Source organism: Meleagris gallopavo, chromosome 2, assembly GCF_000146605.3.
Source record: "Meleagris gallopavo isolate NT-WF06-2002-E0010 breed Aviagen turkey brand Nicholas breeding stock chromosome 2, Turkey_5.1, whole genome shotgun sequence".
NCBI lineage: Eukaryota > Metazoa > Chordata > Aves > Galliformes > Phasianidae > Meleagris > Meleagris gallopavo.
The window spans coordinates 100,516,364-100,534,550 of NC_015012.2; the positions used below are offsets into that span (position 1 = coordinate 100,516,364).

At 44.8% G+C, this 18,187-nt stretch overlaps 1 protein-coding gene across 6 annotated transcripts in view; it reads right to left on the bottom strand.

Annotated features, from left to right (window-relative positions):
* Positions 1 to 9,088: 9,088 nt before the first annotated feature.
* Positions 9,089 to 18,187, bottom strand: part of PUM2 (pumilio RNA binding family member 2) — a 47,434-nt gene continuing 38,335 nt past the window's right edge. For all 6 annotated transcript variants that reach the window (XM_019613306.2, XM_010707974.1, XM_019613305.1 and 3 more), the window contains 4 exons: positions 17,921 to 18,046; positions 16,806 to 16,927; positions 13,828 to 14,020; positions 9,089 to 12,065 (listed from right to left, as the gene is read on the bottom strand). In XM_019613306.2, coding sequence (XP_019468851.1) covers positions 11,934 to 12,065; positions 13,828 to 14,020; positions 16,806 to 16,927; positions 17,921 to 18,046 — 573 coding nt within the window. In that variant the 3' untranslated portion in view covers positions 9,089 to 11,933. The remainder of the gene's footprint in view (positions 12,066 to 13,827; positions 14,021 to 16,805; positions 16,928 to 17,920; positions 18,047 to 18,187) is intronic.

Consider the following 18,187-nt stretch of genomic DNA (forward strand, 5'->3'; position numbering starts at 1 on the left):
GAGCGCGGCTGTGCACCCCAGTCCGCATGGCACCAGGGACGGGCCTTCTAACGGGGTGACACGAGGTAAAACCACGCTGCCTCGGGTCTCTGCTTCCAGAGCAGCCTCTTTCCCCTTTTGAGTTAAAAGCAACGTGAGTGCGATGGATGGGCACCACGTGCCCTCATGATGGATGAGGGACAGCGGGCGTGGGGCCATGGCGCCCTGTGCTGGGGGGCACCCAAAGGAGAGCCATAGTCGGCATTTGCCATGGAGAGGCTTCAGGAGCGTGATGGCTGCCTTCCGCTGGGCTGAGGATCCCTTCCCACAGTAGACCTAATGAGATATTCAGTGTGTCTAAAACTCATGGCTTTATCACGTGTCTTTAATTAGCTCGCTTTCTTTCTTCAATTACTTATGCAGCCTTCCTCCAAACGGCTCCCACCACTGTGGGGCCACCCTTCCACCCAGCCGCCTCACACCCAGCGCCATCTTGGTCATGGGGCCACCTGGGCGCCATGTTCCTGGCATTGGGGCTGCTGAAGAGAAAATGGCGCCCATGCAGCCCCATGGCCAAGACAGCTCTGAGTGGGAGGGGTGGAGGGGGTGAGGCAGAATGGAGGAAGGAGGTGAAATAAAAGCTGTGGGGGCATGCAGGTGTCAAAGGGTAACCCATGCTCCAGGCAGGGCACTGAGGTGGCTGAGATGTGAGGTGCGCTTCATGTGCAAGCAGGGAAATCCAAGCAAGGAGACATCCCAGCTGTCATGGCGATTGACAATCAGCACACAGGGCCACATCAGCCTTCCTGGCTAATTGCAGCCTGGCAGAGGCTGGTTTGGCTGTGCTGGAAGTGCATGGCCATGAGGGCTGCCTCCAGGAGCTGAATGGATGTGCTGGCGGGGCCCGGCAACATATGGATTTCATGTGAGTGTGTGTGTTCAGAAAGACGGCAGATCAAATGTTCCTGTGGTACTGCTTGCTGGATTTGCTAGAAAACATTTAAAGCTTGCTCGGGATGTTCTGGTCAGGATCTGTGAATGGGGAAGGGGGAAGAACAATGCCGTGTTTGGGAGCCAAGTGTTTGCTGTGACATTCCCGTGCCCTCTGCTTGATCATTGAAGCATGCTCAGTATTGTGGTTTCAGTCAAAAGAGCTCCATGCTGAAAAGCCAGATGAGACTTGTATGGAAAGGCGCTTCTTGGCAGCCCCGTGCTCAGGGGATGTTGCGAGCTGGTTGCCTCTGCCCAGTACAGTGGGGCTGTGGGGATTTCCCAGCATTGGATCAAGGGCTTCCAGCAGTGCAGCCCAATTGAACTCACCCTCCCTGGGGACGAGGGGTTGGTTTGAACTGTGTCCTGCCATGGAAAGAGGGGGACGTGTCCAGCCCCCTGCTTCCGCCACCACCTCAGGCGTGGGGCGAGCAGGAATGGCGGCTGTTGCTGTTGGGCAGCCGCCACCATTCTTCGCAGCGCTCTGCATCATCCCTTTTGCCCTGTGGATGTGTCAAACAGCAAGCGGAGCTGCCTGCCTGGCTTTCCAGGTGCCAGACCCTCCCACAGCGGCATGTGAGGCTGTGGCTGCTGTCACCCTATGTCCTCTGCTCCCTCACATGTGCCCACCAGCAGCTGTGGGGCCTGCGGATCAGATGACTGTCTCCTCCTCGGCTGAAATCTGCTGCTGTGTCTCTTTAGATGGGTTATGAATGGAGTGTGACTGCATGGACTTGGGTTAGGAGAAGCTGAGTTCCACACCAAGGGCTGTCGTACCTATGGCTTCAAGCTGGTAGATTCACACGCCACATCTCAGTGACTTCTACCATAGACCAACTTGTCTGAGGATGTCACAGCCTGACAACTTGGGATGTACATTCCCTCACAAACAGTGAGAGATTAGAATGTATGCAGAGAGTGGGGTTGTCCTCAGTGCACAGGCAGCTGCCTCTCCCCTTGGGTTGTGGAGCTGACAGCTCACCACTAATGGGTGCTGTCTCTGGTTGGCTTCCCTGCTGCTGATTGACAATTTCTCTGTTGCTGCTTTTGTACCAGAGAAAAAACTTTTTATTTTTTTTCCACTGCTGGGTAGCTCAGTTAACCTCTTTGTGTGTTCCACTTCTCTCAGCTATAATGTATAATGAGAGCTTGAATGAAAGCCTTGAATCCATCGGTCACTGGACAGAAGGTAGACTTAGGGTATGCTAAATGCATCCAGATGGAGTCTTTGTTGGAATGGGGTGGAAGATGGGTCTGAAACAAGTGGTGGTGGCTGGTAAGGGCTTGGAGCGCTGTCACTGCAGTTCCCTTTTGTGTCTGGGCTTTTCCTGTGGATGGTGCCTTAGAACAGTGAGCTGGCAATGAGGGATGGAAGAAGGATTTGTGTCCTGAAAGCACCAGGGGGAGATTAGGGCAGTGTGGCTGGTAGTCCTGCAGGGACCAGGAGGATCTGAGTTTTATTCCTTCTACCCTGCTGTTTCTCTGCTCTTTCCAATTTAAGTCCATCTGGCCAGCGCTGTTGTTACCCATGTTCATATCATCTTTCTAGCTCCCTGCAATAACAAAAGAGCAATCCGCCCATTTAAGAAATCAATTCAGAATGCAAGAACAAGTCTGCAGAGGAAGCAGCCTGGACTTTCAGCCTTGTGTTACCAAAACTTGTCCCTGATGTGCAGCATTTTCATCCAGCCATCGTGCTGGTTGCTTTCTGGGAGCCCAGGCACTGTGGTCTCACTTCCCAAGCCTGTTGCTTGTTCTTCAGGATGGTGGTACCAGCTGTGCTTACTTCTGTTCTGCCTCCTCTGATGCCTCGGTGAGTTTTGTGTGGCTGTCAATTTGCTCCAACATAGAAATAACTGATTCTAACCCTTTTAAATGCCAGTGGTAGTTTGCAGCCAGATCATGTGAAGCCACCCAGCACGTTTGCACGGTGATATCTGATTGTGCTTGTTCTGCCCGGCCTTCTTTGCAGTGAGTCAGACAGCTGTGAGCAGCTCTCCCCCTCCCACCTTTCACTGCCAGGAAGTGAGAGCAAAGCCGTGCACCCCGAGGCAGGCAGCACAGAGCTGCCCTGGGCTTCTTTCTCCCCTGTGTAATGCTCTAACAGAAGGAAAGGGATGGCATTGCTTATTTGGACAAGAAGCCTTCTTGCAAAAACTCTTTTATTATTTTTTTCCAGCTTGAACAATGCAATCTTGAGTTGTCTAAGTGGCAGTGTAGCTGCCTTATAGAAATCAGCTGAGACCACTTGGCTGCCTCAACCAAAAACGTGGAGGCTTCTTTTCTTCTCCTCCATCCCCTTTCCTTATGTCCTTCTAACTACAGCTTGTAGGTGGACACTGAAAACGATCTATCAGCGTATCTGTGCCACCAGCCAAACACTTCCAAACTGAGCTTCCTTTGGCAAAATCCCAGCTGGCAGTTGCATGCTACTATTGTGATAGTTTTCATAAACAGCTGTAACAAAACCAGCTGCCTTTCTTTGATGCTGCATGTGAGGGTTCAGGATCCTCAGGATGGGATTACTGAGAGTCTCAGGATGGGATTTTGGGGGCAGGTGCATGTGCAGAGGGGTTCCCCATTGGCTCCATCAGGTTTGGCTGAAGTTAGGTGGCTGCTGCCCACAAACATCCCTTGATGAGGCCCTTTAGGGACGCGTTTCAGTGGGCATGGTGGGGATGGGGCTGACGGCTGCACTCCATGATCTTAGAGGTCTTTTCCAACCTTAATGATTCTATGATGTGCTGTTCTATTGGCTGGTGCTTTCACTGTTCAGCTGTTTTGGCACACCAGTCTCAGGGCTCGTGGCCTACACAGGTATTTCTCAGAGCACCCACCTGAATAACCACTTTTTAAAACTTACTATTCATTGCCCAGGGAGCCTCCTTAGTCTCTCCTGCATTTCTGGATTCACTCACCTCTGTGGTTAGCTCAGGGCAACTCACCTGCAATGAGTAACACTGGCCTGCCATGTGTGATCCCTCAGCCTCTGTGACCCCAAATAATTTGAACACATAATGAGGTTTGCCCTGGCAAGAGAGCACAAGAAAGATGTGGTGGAGCTGTTGGAGTGGGTCCAGAGGAGGGCCATGAAGATGATCAGAGGGCTGGAGCACCTCCTCTGTGAAGAAAGGCTGGGGGAGCTGGGCTTGGTTCAGCTTGGAGAAGGCTCTGGGGAGATCTCATTGCTGCCTTCCAGGTCTTAAAGGGAGCTTATAAACAGGAGGAAGAGTGACTTTGTACATAGTCTTATAGTGAAAGGAAAAGGGGGAATGGCTTTAAACTAAAGGAGAGGAAATTTACATTAGATTAGATGTTCAGGGGAAACTTTTAACGCAGAGGGTTGTGAGGATCCGGCACAGCTGCCCAGAGGAGCTGTGGTTGTCCCATCCGTGTAGGCATTCAAGGCCAGGTTGGATGGGGCCCTGGGCAGCCTGAGCTGGCAGCTCGTGGCAGGGGTTGGAACGGGACGGGCTTTGAGGTCCATTCCAAGCCAACCATTCTGTGATTCTATGAAAATGAGCACAGAGGGGAGGCCATCACCTTTCAAAGCCCCTGCCATCCTGCAGAGGAGAGACTGTGATTCTTAATGCCTTTTTAGTGCCTTGATGATTGCTGTGAGAATACAAAAGATACGTATGGCTGTAATCCTACAGCCGCTTCTGGCAGCACCAGAGAGAGCCATTATCTGCCTGAGAGAGGTGTGGGTTTCAGGTGGATTGAGGTACTTAATCTCTTATCAAAGGACTCCTGTATTTCCTCTGTGTATTCCTTTTTACTGTCTTGGTTTGTCACGGAGGCTGCTGGGTGCATAAAACTCGCATAAAACTTTAGTGCAGGCTCTCCCCATGAGATGTTTGTGACCGTAGCAATTGTGCCACGTGCTGTGGAAGGAAGCTATCAGCATTCACATAAACCAGTGCTGTTGTGCTTGTTAAAAAGTTCCAGATTAAGGACAAAGACTTTTAACAAAAATGCAGAAGTACTCCGTCTTTAGAAACACATTCATGATGGACTCTCACGCTGTCACTGGCAGACAGGCTTGGGTCAGGTGTTTCTGCTGTACAGGGAATGTGAGTAAGCACACAGAGCTGCGGGAGTTCTGCCAAAGCAGGTTTAGCACTCCTCTGGATGCAAAAGAGACGTGGTCCTGGAAGGAGCAGATGCTGTAGCAGAGCAGTTACCAAGAGAAGGATTAGGCTGCAGCATCGTAACTGCCTGCTAGACAACATGTGCAGCACTGGGAAAAATACTGATCTTTTTGGGTTATTTTTTCAGTACGCTGGTGTGATCTGGACCCCAGCCTTGCTGAGGATCTCTGAGGAATGCTGCTCCTGGGCCAGCATCAGTGTTTTTAATTCACGCCAGCTATCGGTCGTGACTGTGCCATGAATTTTGTGTGATGTAACGTACAGGTTTTCTTCCTGATTAGCTAAAAGGATGCATCTTGCTCTAATTATCATCCTTCATTTAGCATTTTGAGGCCACTCGCACATTTCCGCACATACCGGCTGTCCTGGGGCTGTGTGCAGTCACTCCTCTGCTCACATCCCTGCAGGCAGTACCAGTGTCTCAGCCCTCACTGTCATAGCACTGATTCACCCATCGGTTCCCCACCCATCCTGTCTCTTCCTCCAACCTGGACCTTCTCACGCATTCAAGAGGCACTGCCTTTGCCCAGCTTCTGTTGTAACCTCACCTGGGAGTGGGCTTGGGACTGTGGTACCCCAGCCCTGGGTGGCATCGTGCTCCTGTGCCACAAGGATGAGCTGTGTTGGCAAGGCCCATGCAGGGACAGAGCTCTGCTCGGGTTGTCTGTCAGCATGTGCTCCTGGTGATTGACCACCACTGTGGGAACAGCTGCCCAGGTGGCAGGCAGGGCATACAGCCAGGTGGAGGAGAGCGGGGCGAAGGGGAGTACAGAGGGGGCAGGGAGGACTGGATGAAAGGGAGAGAGGTTCAGGCTGGATATCAGGAAAAGGTTCTGCACCAGAGGGTGGTGGGCATGGAACAGGCTGCCCAGGGCACTGCGGACAGCCTCGAGGTGTGTGGAGGTAGGAGCTGGACTTGATGATCTTTGTGAGTCCATTCCAGCCCAGGACGTTCTATGATTCTATGAAAGGAGGGGAACAAAGGCTGTAATTCTGCCTGGGCAGTGGGGTGGGGTTCTGCAATGCTGTCCTACTTATTTATCTGTGGATTTTTGTCTTTGCTTTAAGTTTTGCATGGCACGTGAGTGTGCTGCCTGCCCAACTCCGAGCAGTGCTGACTTTGTCACAAACACAGATATTTTAATTGCATTTTTTCCTCTTTCTGTATGTTTGTATTATTTTTAGGTGATTGTGATGTTAGCTATACTGCCCAGGGAGGCCTGGAGTGAAGATTTTGCTGTGCCTTTTTATTACTTTTTAAAGATACCAGTGGGTTCCCAGAGTGCTCCTTCTCTCCCTCTTCCCTCTGCTCAGTATTCATAATCAAGAGCCGTTATGGTTGTTTATTAGATGGTGGTTACAGCAGTTTTGAGTATGCATGTGGGGATGCTTATATTTTGTCTCTCCACTTCTCATCCCATCCTGATTGCAGAATAAAGCTGTTTTGACTCCCACCCCTCTGGGCCCACCTCTACCTTTCTCTTCTCTCCCTCCTCTTTTTAACCACTGATCTATGAAAAATTGCTTATTGATTTCAGGTACCTTCCAGCCGATGAGAACCTTGTATGAAGTATGAAGGTTCTCAGTGCCATCTCAGCCTTCCTGGAACAGATGTTGGAGGCTTGACTGAGTGCTGCTCGCTGGGAACACCTGCATGCCCTGTCCAGGTGTCTCAGATGCCTCAGGGTCCCTCAGATGGCACCAGACAGACGAGCAGGCAACAGAGCCTGTTCCCAGTGCGTGTGTCTGCATGGAAGTGTCCACACCTAAACAGAAACAACTTAACTGGGATGGTGTCTCCCCCAGAGCCTTGCTGATAGTGCTGCTGTGTGATCCTTGTTCCTATCTAAGGGGACAGCAAGAGCTGCACAGCACCCAAGAAACATGCAGTGAGTGACCTTTAATGCCCCCACCAGATCTCCAGGCTTCCAGTTGCCTGAGTGTCCAAAGATGATGGGTAGGGCTGGATAAGAGTCTCTTTCCCAGCAGGATCCAAGCTTGTGGTGCTCCCAAAGTGGGATGAATAATCAAACCCCACATTCTCATGAGACACATGACATTTCAAGGAAATAGGAGATGTCATGTGAAACCTGGAGTACTTAAGATAGTCGCTTTTCAAACAAAAAAGGCTTTTTAAGAGTTGAATGAGATCAGTGTGTAGCCTGGATCTGACAAGGGGAAACTCTGCTCCTTTCATCCCGGCTCTCCATGCGAAGTGGGAAATTGGTTCTGTGGTTTGCACTGAGTTTGTCCTCAGCTCTTCAGCTCAGTTCAGCCCTCTGTAACCCTTGCTTAACAAGTGACTGCTCCGAATGCTCTATCAGCTTCTGGAAGCCAGCTTGTATGCAAAGGGCTGCGACAGCCACATCAAAACTAAGCCCTACAGAGAAAACAGTGAATCCTTGCTCAGGACTTCTCCTGGCACCAGCACACGATCGCCTGGATGCTCTCCTAGACTGATCCTATGCAAGGAGGCACTGAGTAAACTTTCTGATGCTGTACTGCCGCTCTGATAGAGGAAAGGGGATAAGGATTATCTGTGTGAACCTGCCCTGTGATCAGCAGCCAAGCAGCAAGTCCTCAACAACCTCCACACCTGAGCACTGCTGTGCCAGGGAAGGAGAATGGTCTCTTCTTGTCCCCCTTAGGCTTGGCTGGGACAAGCATGGCAACCGAGTTGGGAAAGGGCTGTGGTGCTGCCAGGAAATCTGAACCCTCCGGAGCTGAAATGAAGCTGGTTAGGGCTTCCAGAACTATTAACACTGGTGAAAGTGTGTACATTTCATATTTACATTGGTTCTTCCTCACAAACTGAAGATCTTTAGGGACCAGTCTCCTTCCAACATTTCAGCTGCAACATAAAAAGCCTCAAGGAGCATTTCCAGTATGGCAATGATGGGAGCATGCCGCTCCCAAGATCTGTTTTTTACATGAACTGAGTCTGGGAGAATCAAGGTGGAGACAAGGATCTCAGGAGCAGAACCTGCCCACTCCCACCTGCGTGCTCGGAGTCATGCTCTGTCTTGTGCTGCTTGTGATGCAACGAATGGCTCAAGCTGTGCTACAAGCTCAGCCCAAATTCAGGAGCAGAAAATGAACCTGCCCAACTCCTTGCGGTTAGGACATACTCCTGTGAAGTGAGAAAGGTGGGTTTGAAACCCCGAGGCTGATAAAAGAAAACTAATTCAGTCATCTTATTTGCAGGGTGAATTCCCTAACTGCAGAGCTAGCATGCAAAGGAGCAGGCTGCATCCAAAGGGCTGGAGGAGGAAACGCTCCTGCACCATAGATCAGCCCGATCAGCACGCTGCCACACAACCAGTCGCAAGGAAAACTGCCTGTTATTTAGAGTGGATGTAAGAGAGATTATCTGCCTCTTAACTGCCATCAGCGTTCAAGAACATCTGGGCATTCCAGCCCCAGAAGCTTCAAGGATGCATGTACTCCACTGAAAACGTAGATCTAGCAGTCTGCGATGGAACTAGTATTATGGCTGCTCTGTCCTTAAGGGCCCACTTCAGAGGATGGTTTCATACCAACAAGCAAACCCACTCCGTTGCAGTTAGACCCCTTCACTCCCCACTTTAAGCCAAGTTTGGTCCTTTGAAAAAAATCCTGGGCAGTAACTAAAGATTGTGAATCCAATAATGACAGAGCAGCCAACAATCGTAGCCTTCCCAAATGCTTAAGAACTCACTGCGCTTTCACTGGTGTACGAACTACCATGAAGCTCTAGCCTCATCCATCCCTTGGTAAACACTTTTTGTAGGATGATACAAAGGCTTTGCAGCTCAGAACTGACCTCTGGAAATGTAATGATCTCATACCGGGTTCTCAAATAATTGGCTGACTCTCATCCGATGGCAGAAACAGAATGGAGTGCCTTTGCAAAGTTTCCAAGCAGACAAGTCACATAACTGAGAACAAAAAGATTGGCTGGTTTCCTAGAGGAAAAACACAAGACCAGATGTATTTCACACAGTGTTATTAACACATTTTCATTTTGATTTTTACAGTATATACACGTGAACATTACATTATTTAATATGAGCCGCCTGGAGTCAAACCTAATCAAACTGGTCCATAAACAGTCTATATCAAATAGCGGTATTTTAGCAAAAAAAGAAGTCTAGTGGTTCTACCCAAAGCCTAAAATAGCTGAAAGGAAACCCAGTGATTTTCACGTTCCTGGATATAGTTTGTGCAAAATGGTAATTTAGGAGAGCAAGTGGAAGATTATTTTCAAGGTACTGAAAGCTCTAAGGATGATAGTTACAGGACTGATTAAGTTCAACTATGGCATGAGTGCTACAGGGACAAAGTACTCAGACATCACCAGTTTCTGCCTGGACATTCCCAAAAGCCTGATTTAACGTCTCCCATGTCAGAGACAACGTCAGATAATAACAGACAGTTTGTACACAGGATAAAAATACTCACTGAGGAGAATTAATGTGTTCAAGTAAGTTGCTCAAGTGCCATCCTTTGTGTGACTGCGGGAAAGCTCTGGCTCCAATGGTGGGGCCTGTAGCTCTTGAAAGGAACGTTGTGAACTGCCACTCAAAAACTGCTTAGCAATTAAAGATGAGGTTATTAACAATAACTCAGCCCCCTACATCACTTGATGCAGGCATTAAATGACAGATGAAGAAACTAACGGGAGGTCAGAACATACTTTCCCGTTTGCCTATTCATGATTTAAACGCTACCACTAAAAAACCAAAAATAGCAACTCAGATGTATGCTTTAAAAAGACTCACGTAAACCTGATACCAAGAGTAATACAACAGAATTCCCTACACGAGTTTATACCACCACCACTTTCTTTCCTCAAGATCAGAGCCCTACAGCTGCAGCCTTTTATTTATCAGTGCTCAAAACTGCTTTCCATCCATCCTGGTGATCACAACTTTTGCTCATGCCCTCCGAATGAATGTTTTACACAAAATACTTACTTCAACAACATACAAAGCACTTTCTTTATCTTTCAGAAACTGAATATACAAAGCAAGCTTTTTTTTTTTTTCTTTTCCAAAATATTTCCATAGGCAAAGGATTAAAAAGGATTTTAATTATACACATATGGTCACAACTCTGCCTTAAAAAGATCATTGGGAAATGTACATAAGGCCGCTTGTAAATGTACATCATCTCATGTTACTGTTACAATGTCGTATGTCCAGAGAAAAAAATTGACAGTATCATACATATTTGCTTTACGCTGGGAGAAGGCTATTCAAAATACAGTACTCTTCTGTACAAAAATCATGCCACATTTATTAAGATGGAAGAAGCATTGGTTTCTGCGATAACCAAAGTTTTCAGTCCACTTCTTTCTCACTACGCTTATTATCCCAACTTAAAATTTGAACAGATTGATTTCCCAAAGTGTCCATATGAACAGAACCAACAGCTATGTTGTAAACAAAACATAATGTTTCTCACAATAGTTAAAAAAAAAGACCGGTTCATATTTCTGAAACCATATAAAGATAGAATTTAAAAAAATCACTCTTAATTTGCTGAAATAAATTTACATTATACAACACTATATGCCAGGGGAAGAAAGGGGGACGAGGATATGAATATACACTAAAATGCAAATTTTTGTCCCAAAAAAGGGTAAAACAAATTACATTTACAGCATGAAGGTTTACAAATGTACATCTGTACAACCAAGGTAAGCGTCACTACTAAATTAGCAAGGCTTGTAATAAACATCAAAACGAGATTTGTTTTCAAACTGTAAACTTACACCTATTAACTACACGTATACAATGCATATATTTATAGGAAGCAAAAAAGCTATCTGGATATTTAATCAATCATGCTTAAATGTTGAGCTATCGAGTTTACTTTTCAGTGGCCCCTCTTCTCTTCATCAATACCTTTTTTTTTTTTGCATCTACAGTGAGAAAGCAAAACAAATGCTCAACGCTTTCAAATCCTTACAATTCTATATGCAAAATAAAAAAATACAAATCTCTACTCTTCCTGCGTTGTAAAACTGACTGTAAAGTTAATACAGGGTTCACTCCTCTTCCAACAGCGTACTCTGCTGAGTGGATGTACCACCACCATTCGATTCCTCTACCTTGTACAACAATTAAATATATAAGTATATACAGCACTGTTGTTTTTAATACATCGCTAGAGAAAACCTAAGGGCACTAATTAAAAAAAGAAATAACTGTCCACAGCAAGTGGTGAAAATTGTCCTTTCAGGTTCCCGTTGTTTTGTTATTCTCTGCTTTCATTTGCTGTGCCCTGTTTGTTATTTGATAGTACTTTGTGAACCACCAAAATACAACTTAACTTTTCGACATGTTAAATAATGTTTATGCAGCTGATCAATCTTAATCTGGTATAAAAGACTTCACACGAAAGGGAAAAATAAGGATCAATTCTATATACAACTCTATAAATCTGTTGTGCTATGATGTTGGGTAGACCTACCAGATTGCAAGCCAGTGTATTAAAAGAATACTGTACTTTTTCCCTTTAAAAACTATTTCAGTGACTTTACAAGGTAAAAATTTACAAAATATGTGACAGCTATTTTGATACAATTACATCATATACAGGCATTCTGTGCTTTGCCAGCCATCCAATCTGATAGGTCTCCTGATCAGGGCTGGAGATTTTTTTTTTTTATTTTTTATAATTCACTCCCCAAAAATATACAAAAGAATAAAAATTTTACAAATGGATGAACAAAGTCAATAAATAGATTTAAAAAAATCAGAACATTTATAGTTAAGTTGTATGTTTTGATCATTCACAATAAAATTCTTCCATTTCCTTTTTTGCCTTTTACAGCATCCCATTTGGTGGTCCACCAATTGGCCCCAGATCAGCACTGTTCTTCAGGTAATACTTTTCCAGCTTGGCCAGAATGTGTTTGCCGTAGGTATATTTGCGCAGAGTTGTGATGTGGGGTCGAATCTGTAGGAAGAAACTCGTTATTTTTTCCTCATAAACTTTAAGTGGAGTCACTACACTTGTGAACTATTATACTAAAAAAAAAACAAACAAGAAGAAGCCTATCGTTTCACATCTATGGAAACTTCTGGAAAGATGTAAAATGGGTGATGTTGAATCACCAACCAACTGATGTACCTCTCATATGATAAGTATTGAGTTGATGACTCCACTTTTGTTTTCAGATTTCAGATCATGGATTTCTTCAACATCAACAAGTGACTGAAGAAGCCAACAATACATTATACTATGTGATATAAACACAACAGGCAGTACTAACAGTGCTATTCTCACACGTCACCTAATCCAGTGGCAGGTGAGGCTGGGCTGTCCAACAATCACAGAATGGCCTGGGTTGAAAAGGACCACAATGATCATCTACTTCCAACCCCCTGCTATGTGCAGGGTCACCAACCACCAGACCAGGCTGCCCAGAGCCACATCCAGCCTGGCCTCGAATGCCTCCAGAGATGGGGCATCCACAGCCTCCTTGGGCAACCTGTTCCAGTGTGTCACCACCCTCTGTGTGAAAAACTTCCTTCTAATATCTAACCCAAACCTCCCCTGTCCCAGTTTAAGACCATTCCTCCTTGTCCTATCACTATCCACCCTCGTAAACAGCCATTCCCCCTCCTGTTTATATGCTCCCTTCAAGTACTGGAAGGCCACAATGAGGTCTCCTCAGAGCCTTCTCTTCTCCAAGCTAAACAAGCCCAGTTCCCTCAACCTTTACTCATAGGAGAGGTGCTGCAGCCCTCTGATCATCTTAGTGCCCTCCTCTGGACCCGCTCCAAGAGCTCCACGTCCTTCCTGCACTGGGGGCCCCAGGCCTGGACGCAGTACTGCAGATGGGGCCTCACAAGAGCTGAGTAGAGGTGGACAATCACCTCCCTCTCCCTGCTGGCCACTCCTTTTTAATGCAGCCCAGAACACAGTCGGCCCTTCGGGCTGCAAGCGCACACTGCTGGCTCATGTCCAGCTCTTCGTCTACCAGGACCCCCAAGTCCTTCTCCACAGGGCAGACCTCCACGAGTTCTTCTAAGCAGCTGGGGACAGAGCAGTGCAGGAAAACAGCACAACGGAGAACCACCCCCAAAAATGAGCTTTCCCATGGGAGCAGCCTGCTGAGCTTGCAGGTGGAAAAGTTTGGAAGCTTGTTTTGTGGGAGTGCCCTGTCAGGAATGGGGAAGCAGAGCTCCTGCAGGAATATATCCTGTATTAAACAACCTAAGGCTAATGAGGCATTTTTGCTCCTCTCTGGACATTCGTAACTAGCGAATGTGCCCAAATGTTAGGAATTATGAGGATTGTCTTTGGATTTTTTTTTGCCAGGGGCAAAGAAAGGTGGGATAGGATGACAACTGAAGAGCTCTTTGTTACCAGCAACAAGAGAGACCTGTATTTCTTCTGTTATGCCAATACAAGTGAGAAATACTATTGATTTTTTTCAGTTTAAAATTATTTTCACAGAAAAACTGACATAAAGAGAGGATATGAAATTCATCTTTGAAGACTATTCTACAGGTTTACCTTTTAAGCTTGCAGAAAAGTTCTCAGAGACCTAAATATGTTATGCCCCATTAAGTACCCCTGAATTTAATGTCTGTGCATTAAGTTCTAGATTATGGATTTTAGTTTTAACTCCAAAAGGAAATGAATTCTAAGAGATAAAGCAGTATAATTGTGGAGAAATTTTCTGAATCAACAGAACTATACTAAAATGTACCTTGTGCATTATTATCTTCCGCTGAGCAGGTTCAGCCATATCAATCATCTTCTGAACAACGTAGTTGGCATACTGGTCCTTCATCATGGTGTATAAGGCACTGTGAGGACCATCATTCTGGCAGCAGACCTCATCAATAAGTAAAGCTCTTTCAGCACGAGAAGCATGAGTTACACATTTTTCTACCACGTTGCTGAAAAAACAAGACAAATGGATTCTGTTACTTGATATGTAACATCCTTCTAAGTAGCAATTTTATCTGAACACTTAAGTGCCTTAATACCACTGAAGAATTCATTTTAAATACCTGACATTCCAAGTTCTAAATCTTTACTTTCTAATAGCTTTACCGCAAAGGATTATATCCAAAAGTCATCTTCTGATACTTAGAGAAATGACTGTATGAGGACTGCCCTGAAAGTAATGCCTCTTATTTTGTTATGTTGGCCATGACATCAGAGGCAGATGTTAGCAGAGCAGCAGATGCTGAATCTTCCCACCAACATCCCGTTACGTTTTGATGCCGTGTGGCAGATGGCAGCAGAGGGGCAGTCTGACAAAATGGCATCTGATACAGATGAAGCAAAGACGTGTTGCTGAATTCCTCCATGTGGAAAAAATGGCACCCACTGATATTCATCCATACTTGCTGAACATTTCTGGAGACCAAAAAGTGGATTTGAGCACGCTGAGACAATGGGTGGTGCGTTTCAACAGTGGTGACAGCAACACAAAAGACAAGCCATGTTCTAGACAGCCATGCACAGGTTTCACACCAAGAAAATAACAGCATCTCAATCAGCTCATCCATGGGAATCAGCAAATTACAAACAGGGAACTGTGTATGGAGCCAACTGTCAGCTTCAATGCCTTGGAAATGATGGTGGCAATGTTGGGACATCACGAAGTTTGCACCAGGTGGGCCCCATGACTGCATACAGAGGAATAGAAAGAACACCGCATGCAAGTTTGTCAAAACTTCATACTGAACCAAAATGAGGCTGAAGGTGACAGTTTCCTGGATCACAACATTACTGGTGATGAGATGTGGTTTGACAACAGCAGTCTGTGGAGTGACACGTGAATTCTCCACTGAAGAAAAACTTCAAGATGTGCCCCTCAGTGAGTAGTGATGGGTACTGTCTTTTGGGACAGGAAAGGGATGATCCTTCTGCATATCGTGGAACCCGGACAGACCATCAACTCTGACCACTACATCACAACATTGACTAAGCTGAATGCTTGAGCTCCAGACCGAAGCCAGAAAAGACGACAACCTTTCTACGGCCACATGATAACACCAGGTCCCATGCCAGTCTGGAGATCATGGAGCACACTGCCAATCTTCGGTGGACTGCCCTACCTCACCATACAGTCTGGATTTGGCTCCTTTTCACTTCCATATGCTTGGGCCAATGAAAGACAACACTGCTTGGGCAACATTTTCCTAGGAATAATGCCATCATAGCAGCTGTGAAACAGTGGGTCACCACCACTCGTGCAGATTTTTATGAGCACAACATGCAGGCTCCTGTTCATCACTGGTGAAAATGCATAGCTAATGGTGGTGGATATGTTCAGGAATGCACCTTGTAGCTGAGAATATTCTCTATCAAACAGTGTTATTATGCTCTTTGTATTGGTTGCAGCTTACATGGAAATAAATAGGAGGCATTACTTTCAGAGTAACCTATGCAGCTACACTGGACTTTAAGTTGTATTTGTACTCCAGTATATCTGCTTTTATCTACGGATCCTTCTAGGATGTAACAGAGAAAGGTAGATATGAAGCATTCTATTTTTTTAATAAAGAATGTCTTCAGGATCATGCCTAGATCAGAGAAGCATTCAAATATTTACTTATGTAGATGAAGTCCATGACTTCCAGATATCTCAGAAGCTGAAAATACCATCAATGACTGTAAGTCAGCAACAAAGTGATTCTTGTCCTAGGTTTGTACTTTAGAAATTAAGCAAGTTCACAGAGAATCACAGAATCACAGAATGGCCAGGGTTGGAAGGGACCTCAAGGATCATGAATCTCCATCCCCCTGCCACATGCAGGGCCACCAACCTCCCCATCTAATACCAGACCAGGCTGCCCAGAGCCCCATCCAGCCTGGCCTTGAACACCTCTAGGGATGGGGCATCCACAGCCTGTGTGGGCAGCCTGTTCCAGCCCCTCACCACTCTCTGTAAAGAACTTAAGAACAACGAAGAACATGAATAGTTCAATGTAAGAAAAAAGAAAAAAAAAAATCCAGATAAAACTGCTACTCTGCATACAAATGATTTTTTAAAACAAATGCTCCCTCCCACCCCCAATAACACTGCATTTCTACTTAATGTTGATGACAAAGTTCATCTCACTGTGTCATCCAGGATCCAGTGTATTTTCCTTAGCAAAAGGCACATACACTGATGTTCTTATAAAAAACATTTAAGGATTATTCTTAGGCTCGAATTTTAGAGCAGTTTGTAGTCTTTGAGTCTTCCTAGCACATTAAATTCTTGTCAGGCTTAAGCAGCACTTTTACAGCTAGCCTTTTTATGCTTAGAAATTGTTTGACTGGAGTGATAAGACAGCAAGGAATTCCCAGCTCATCAGCAGCAGATTTTCACGCAGTTTCCAGGACAGCTTTTTCACAGCTGGCTCTGGTCATTCTCATATGCCTCTCCTTGGAGTCTGGGAGTCTCTTTCCTGCACTTACAGAAAGTGAACGAAAGACACTCCAAAAACCCATGAAATCTCATTTATTGTACTTCAGAACAGTATTTCCCCTTTCCCTTCCCCAGATCTGGTATTTTGCAGAGGATAAAGCACCACATATGTCCACCTCTATAGAAACACAAAATATCAGAAAACACATTACACATGGGGTAAAATATCATATCCTTGTTGAAATACAATCAAAAAAATCCAACACTACAACTTTAAAAGATTAGTGAATCTTTAATATAAGAAAGCTGTGCAATACCTGGCAAATTTGTGCTGACTCAGAGCTAGAACTTTTCCTCTTATTTCTGAAACTATTTTACTCTTGTCTTCAGGACGACCATGCTCCAGTACGTGTTGAATAACGTAATTTCCATATTGATCCTGAAAATAAGATGACTTCAATTTTCTTTTGTGTTCATACCAAGTCATGCACATAGATTTTTGTTTATTTGTGTAAACTTTCAGCTAAGCTAATTGCACGGATATGTGGAAAAATGCAATAATATCATAATCATGGAAACAACAGGATGCAAAATATACTGCATCTAGAATTACTCTATGGATTACTAAATGAACATGGAAAACAGAAATAATCTGTAGAAATGGCTTTTTGCTAGAGTATCTTATATCCTCCTAAAGAAACAAGACTTCAAAATTAATACCATCATTCTCTATCAGCTCTCATATCTCCCTGAACTTTGGTTCCCCAAGACAATTACAGTGTAACAGAGATTTCATATGCAAAATACTACTGAGAAGTAAACTAGGCTGTGAATACAAAGCAAAAGGCAGTTGTTGCCTTTTCTCATGTAGGAATTCCTAATGAACAACATAAGTCCCTTCCAGTATTTGAAACTGATTCAATTTCAAATCCATTTATTTTGTTTGCTCAAAACCAAGTGAGGAACTTATGTTGTATGAGCTCTTTGGCCTGGCCTTCTTTTAGAAAAGATGCCCTATGTGTGTTCGAATATGCAGACTATGTATTTTTTACAACATATTTCTGTTTAGACGTTATCAGAAGTTATCTAAAGGATAGCAGAATGAAATCAAGATAAACTACAAATAGGTGAACTTTGCAGTTAAAAAAAAAACAACCACAAACACAACAAACTAAATCTGTGCATTTACAACGTATACTTGAAGCTACAGCCAAAAGTGTAAGAAAAAGGCTTTTTATATCTTCTTTGCCTCCCAACTTCCAAATTCATTTTCATTAAAACTATGGAAGGAAAAAAAGACAAAAATCATTATCTACAACACTAAAAAGAGGCAAATTCATTTAAGCTATTTCATATACTATGACACAAGAATTAATTATGATAATCCAAATAAGCTCTACAAGGCAGTAGAGAAAGGAATACACACACTAACCTGCACTAGTTGTTCTGTGTGCTGATGTAGTTCTTCTAAGATTGGCAAAGTCTGCTCAGCAGTGCAGTGTTCCAGAATGCGCTGAATTACTCGACAGCCATATGGATGAGTTGAAAGCACGAATACCTTAAAATAGAATTGCCAACTGAAGTCAAACCCAGCTGAAGTTTACAGATGCACTAACAATACCATGTTTAAAATGGAACTGAATTTGCCAACTACTTTTATTAAAAATAGAAAAGCTTTCACTGCTAATATCACGATTCT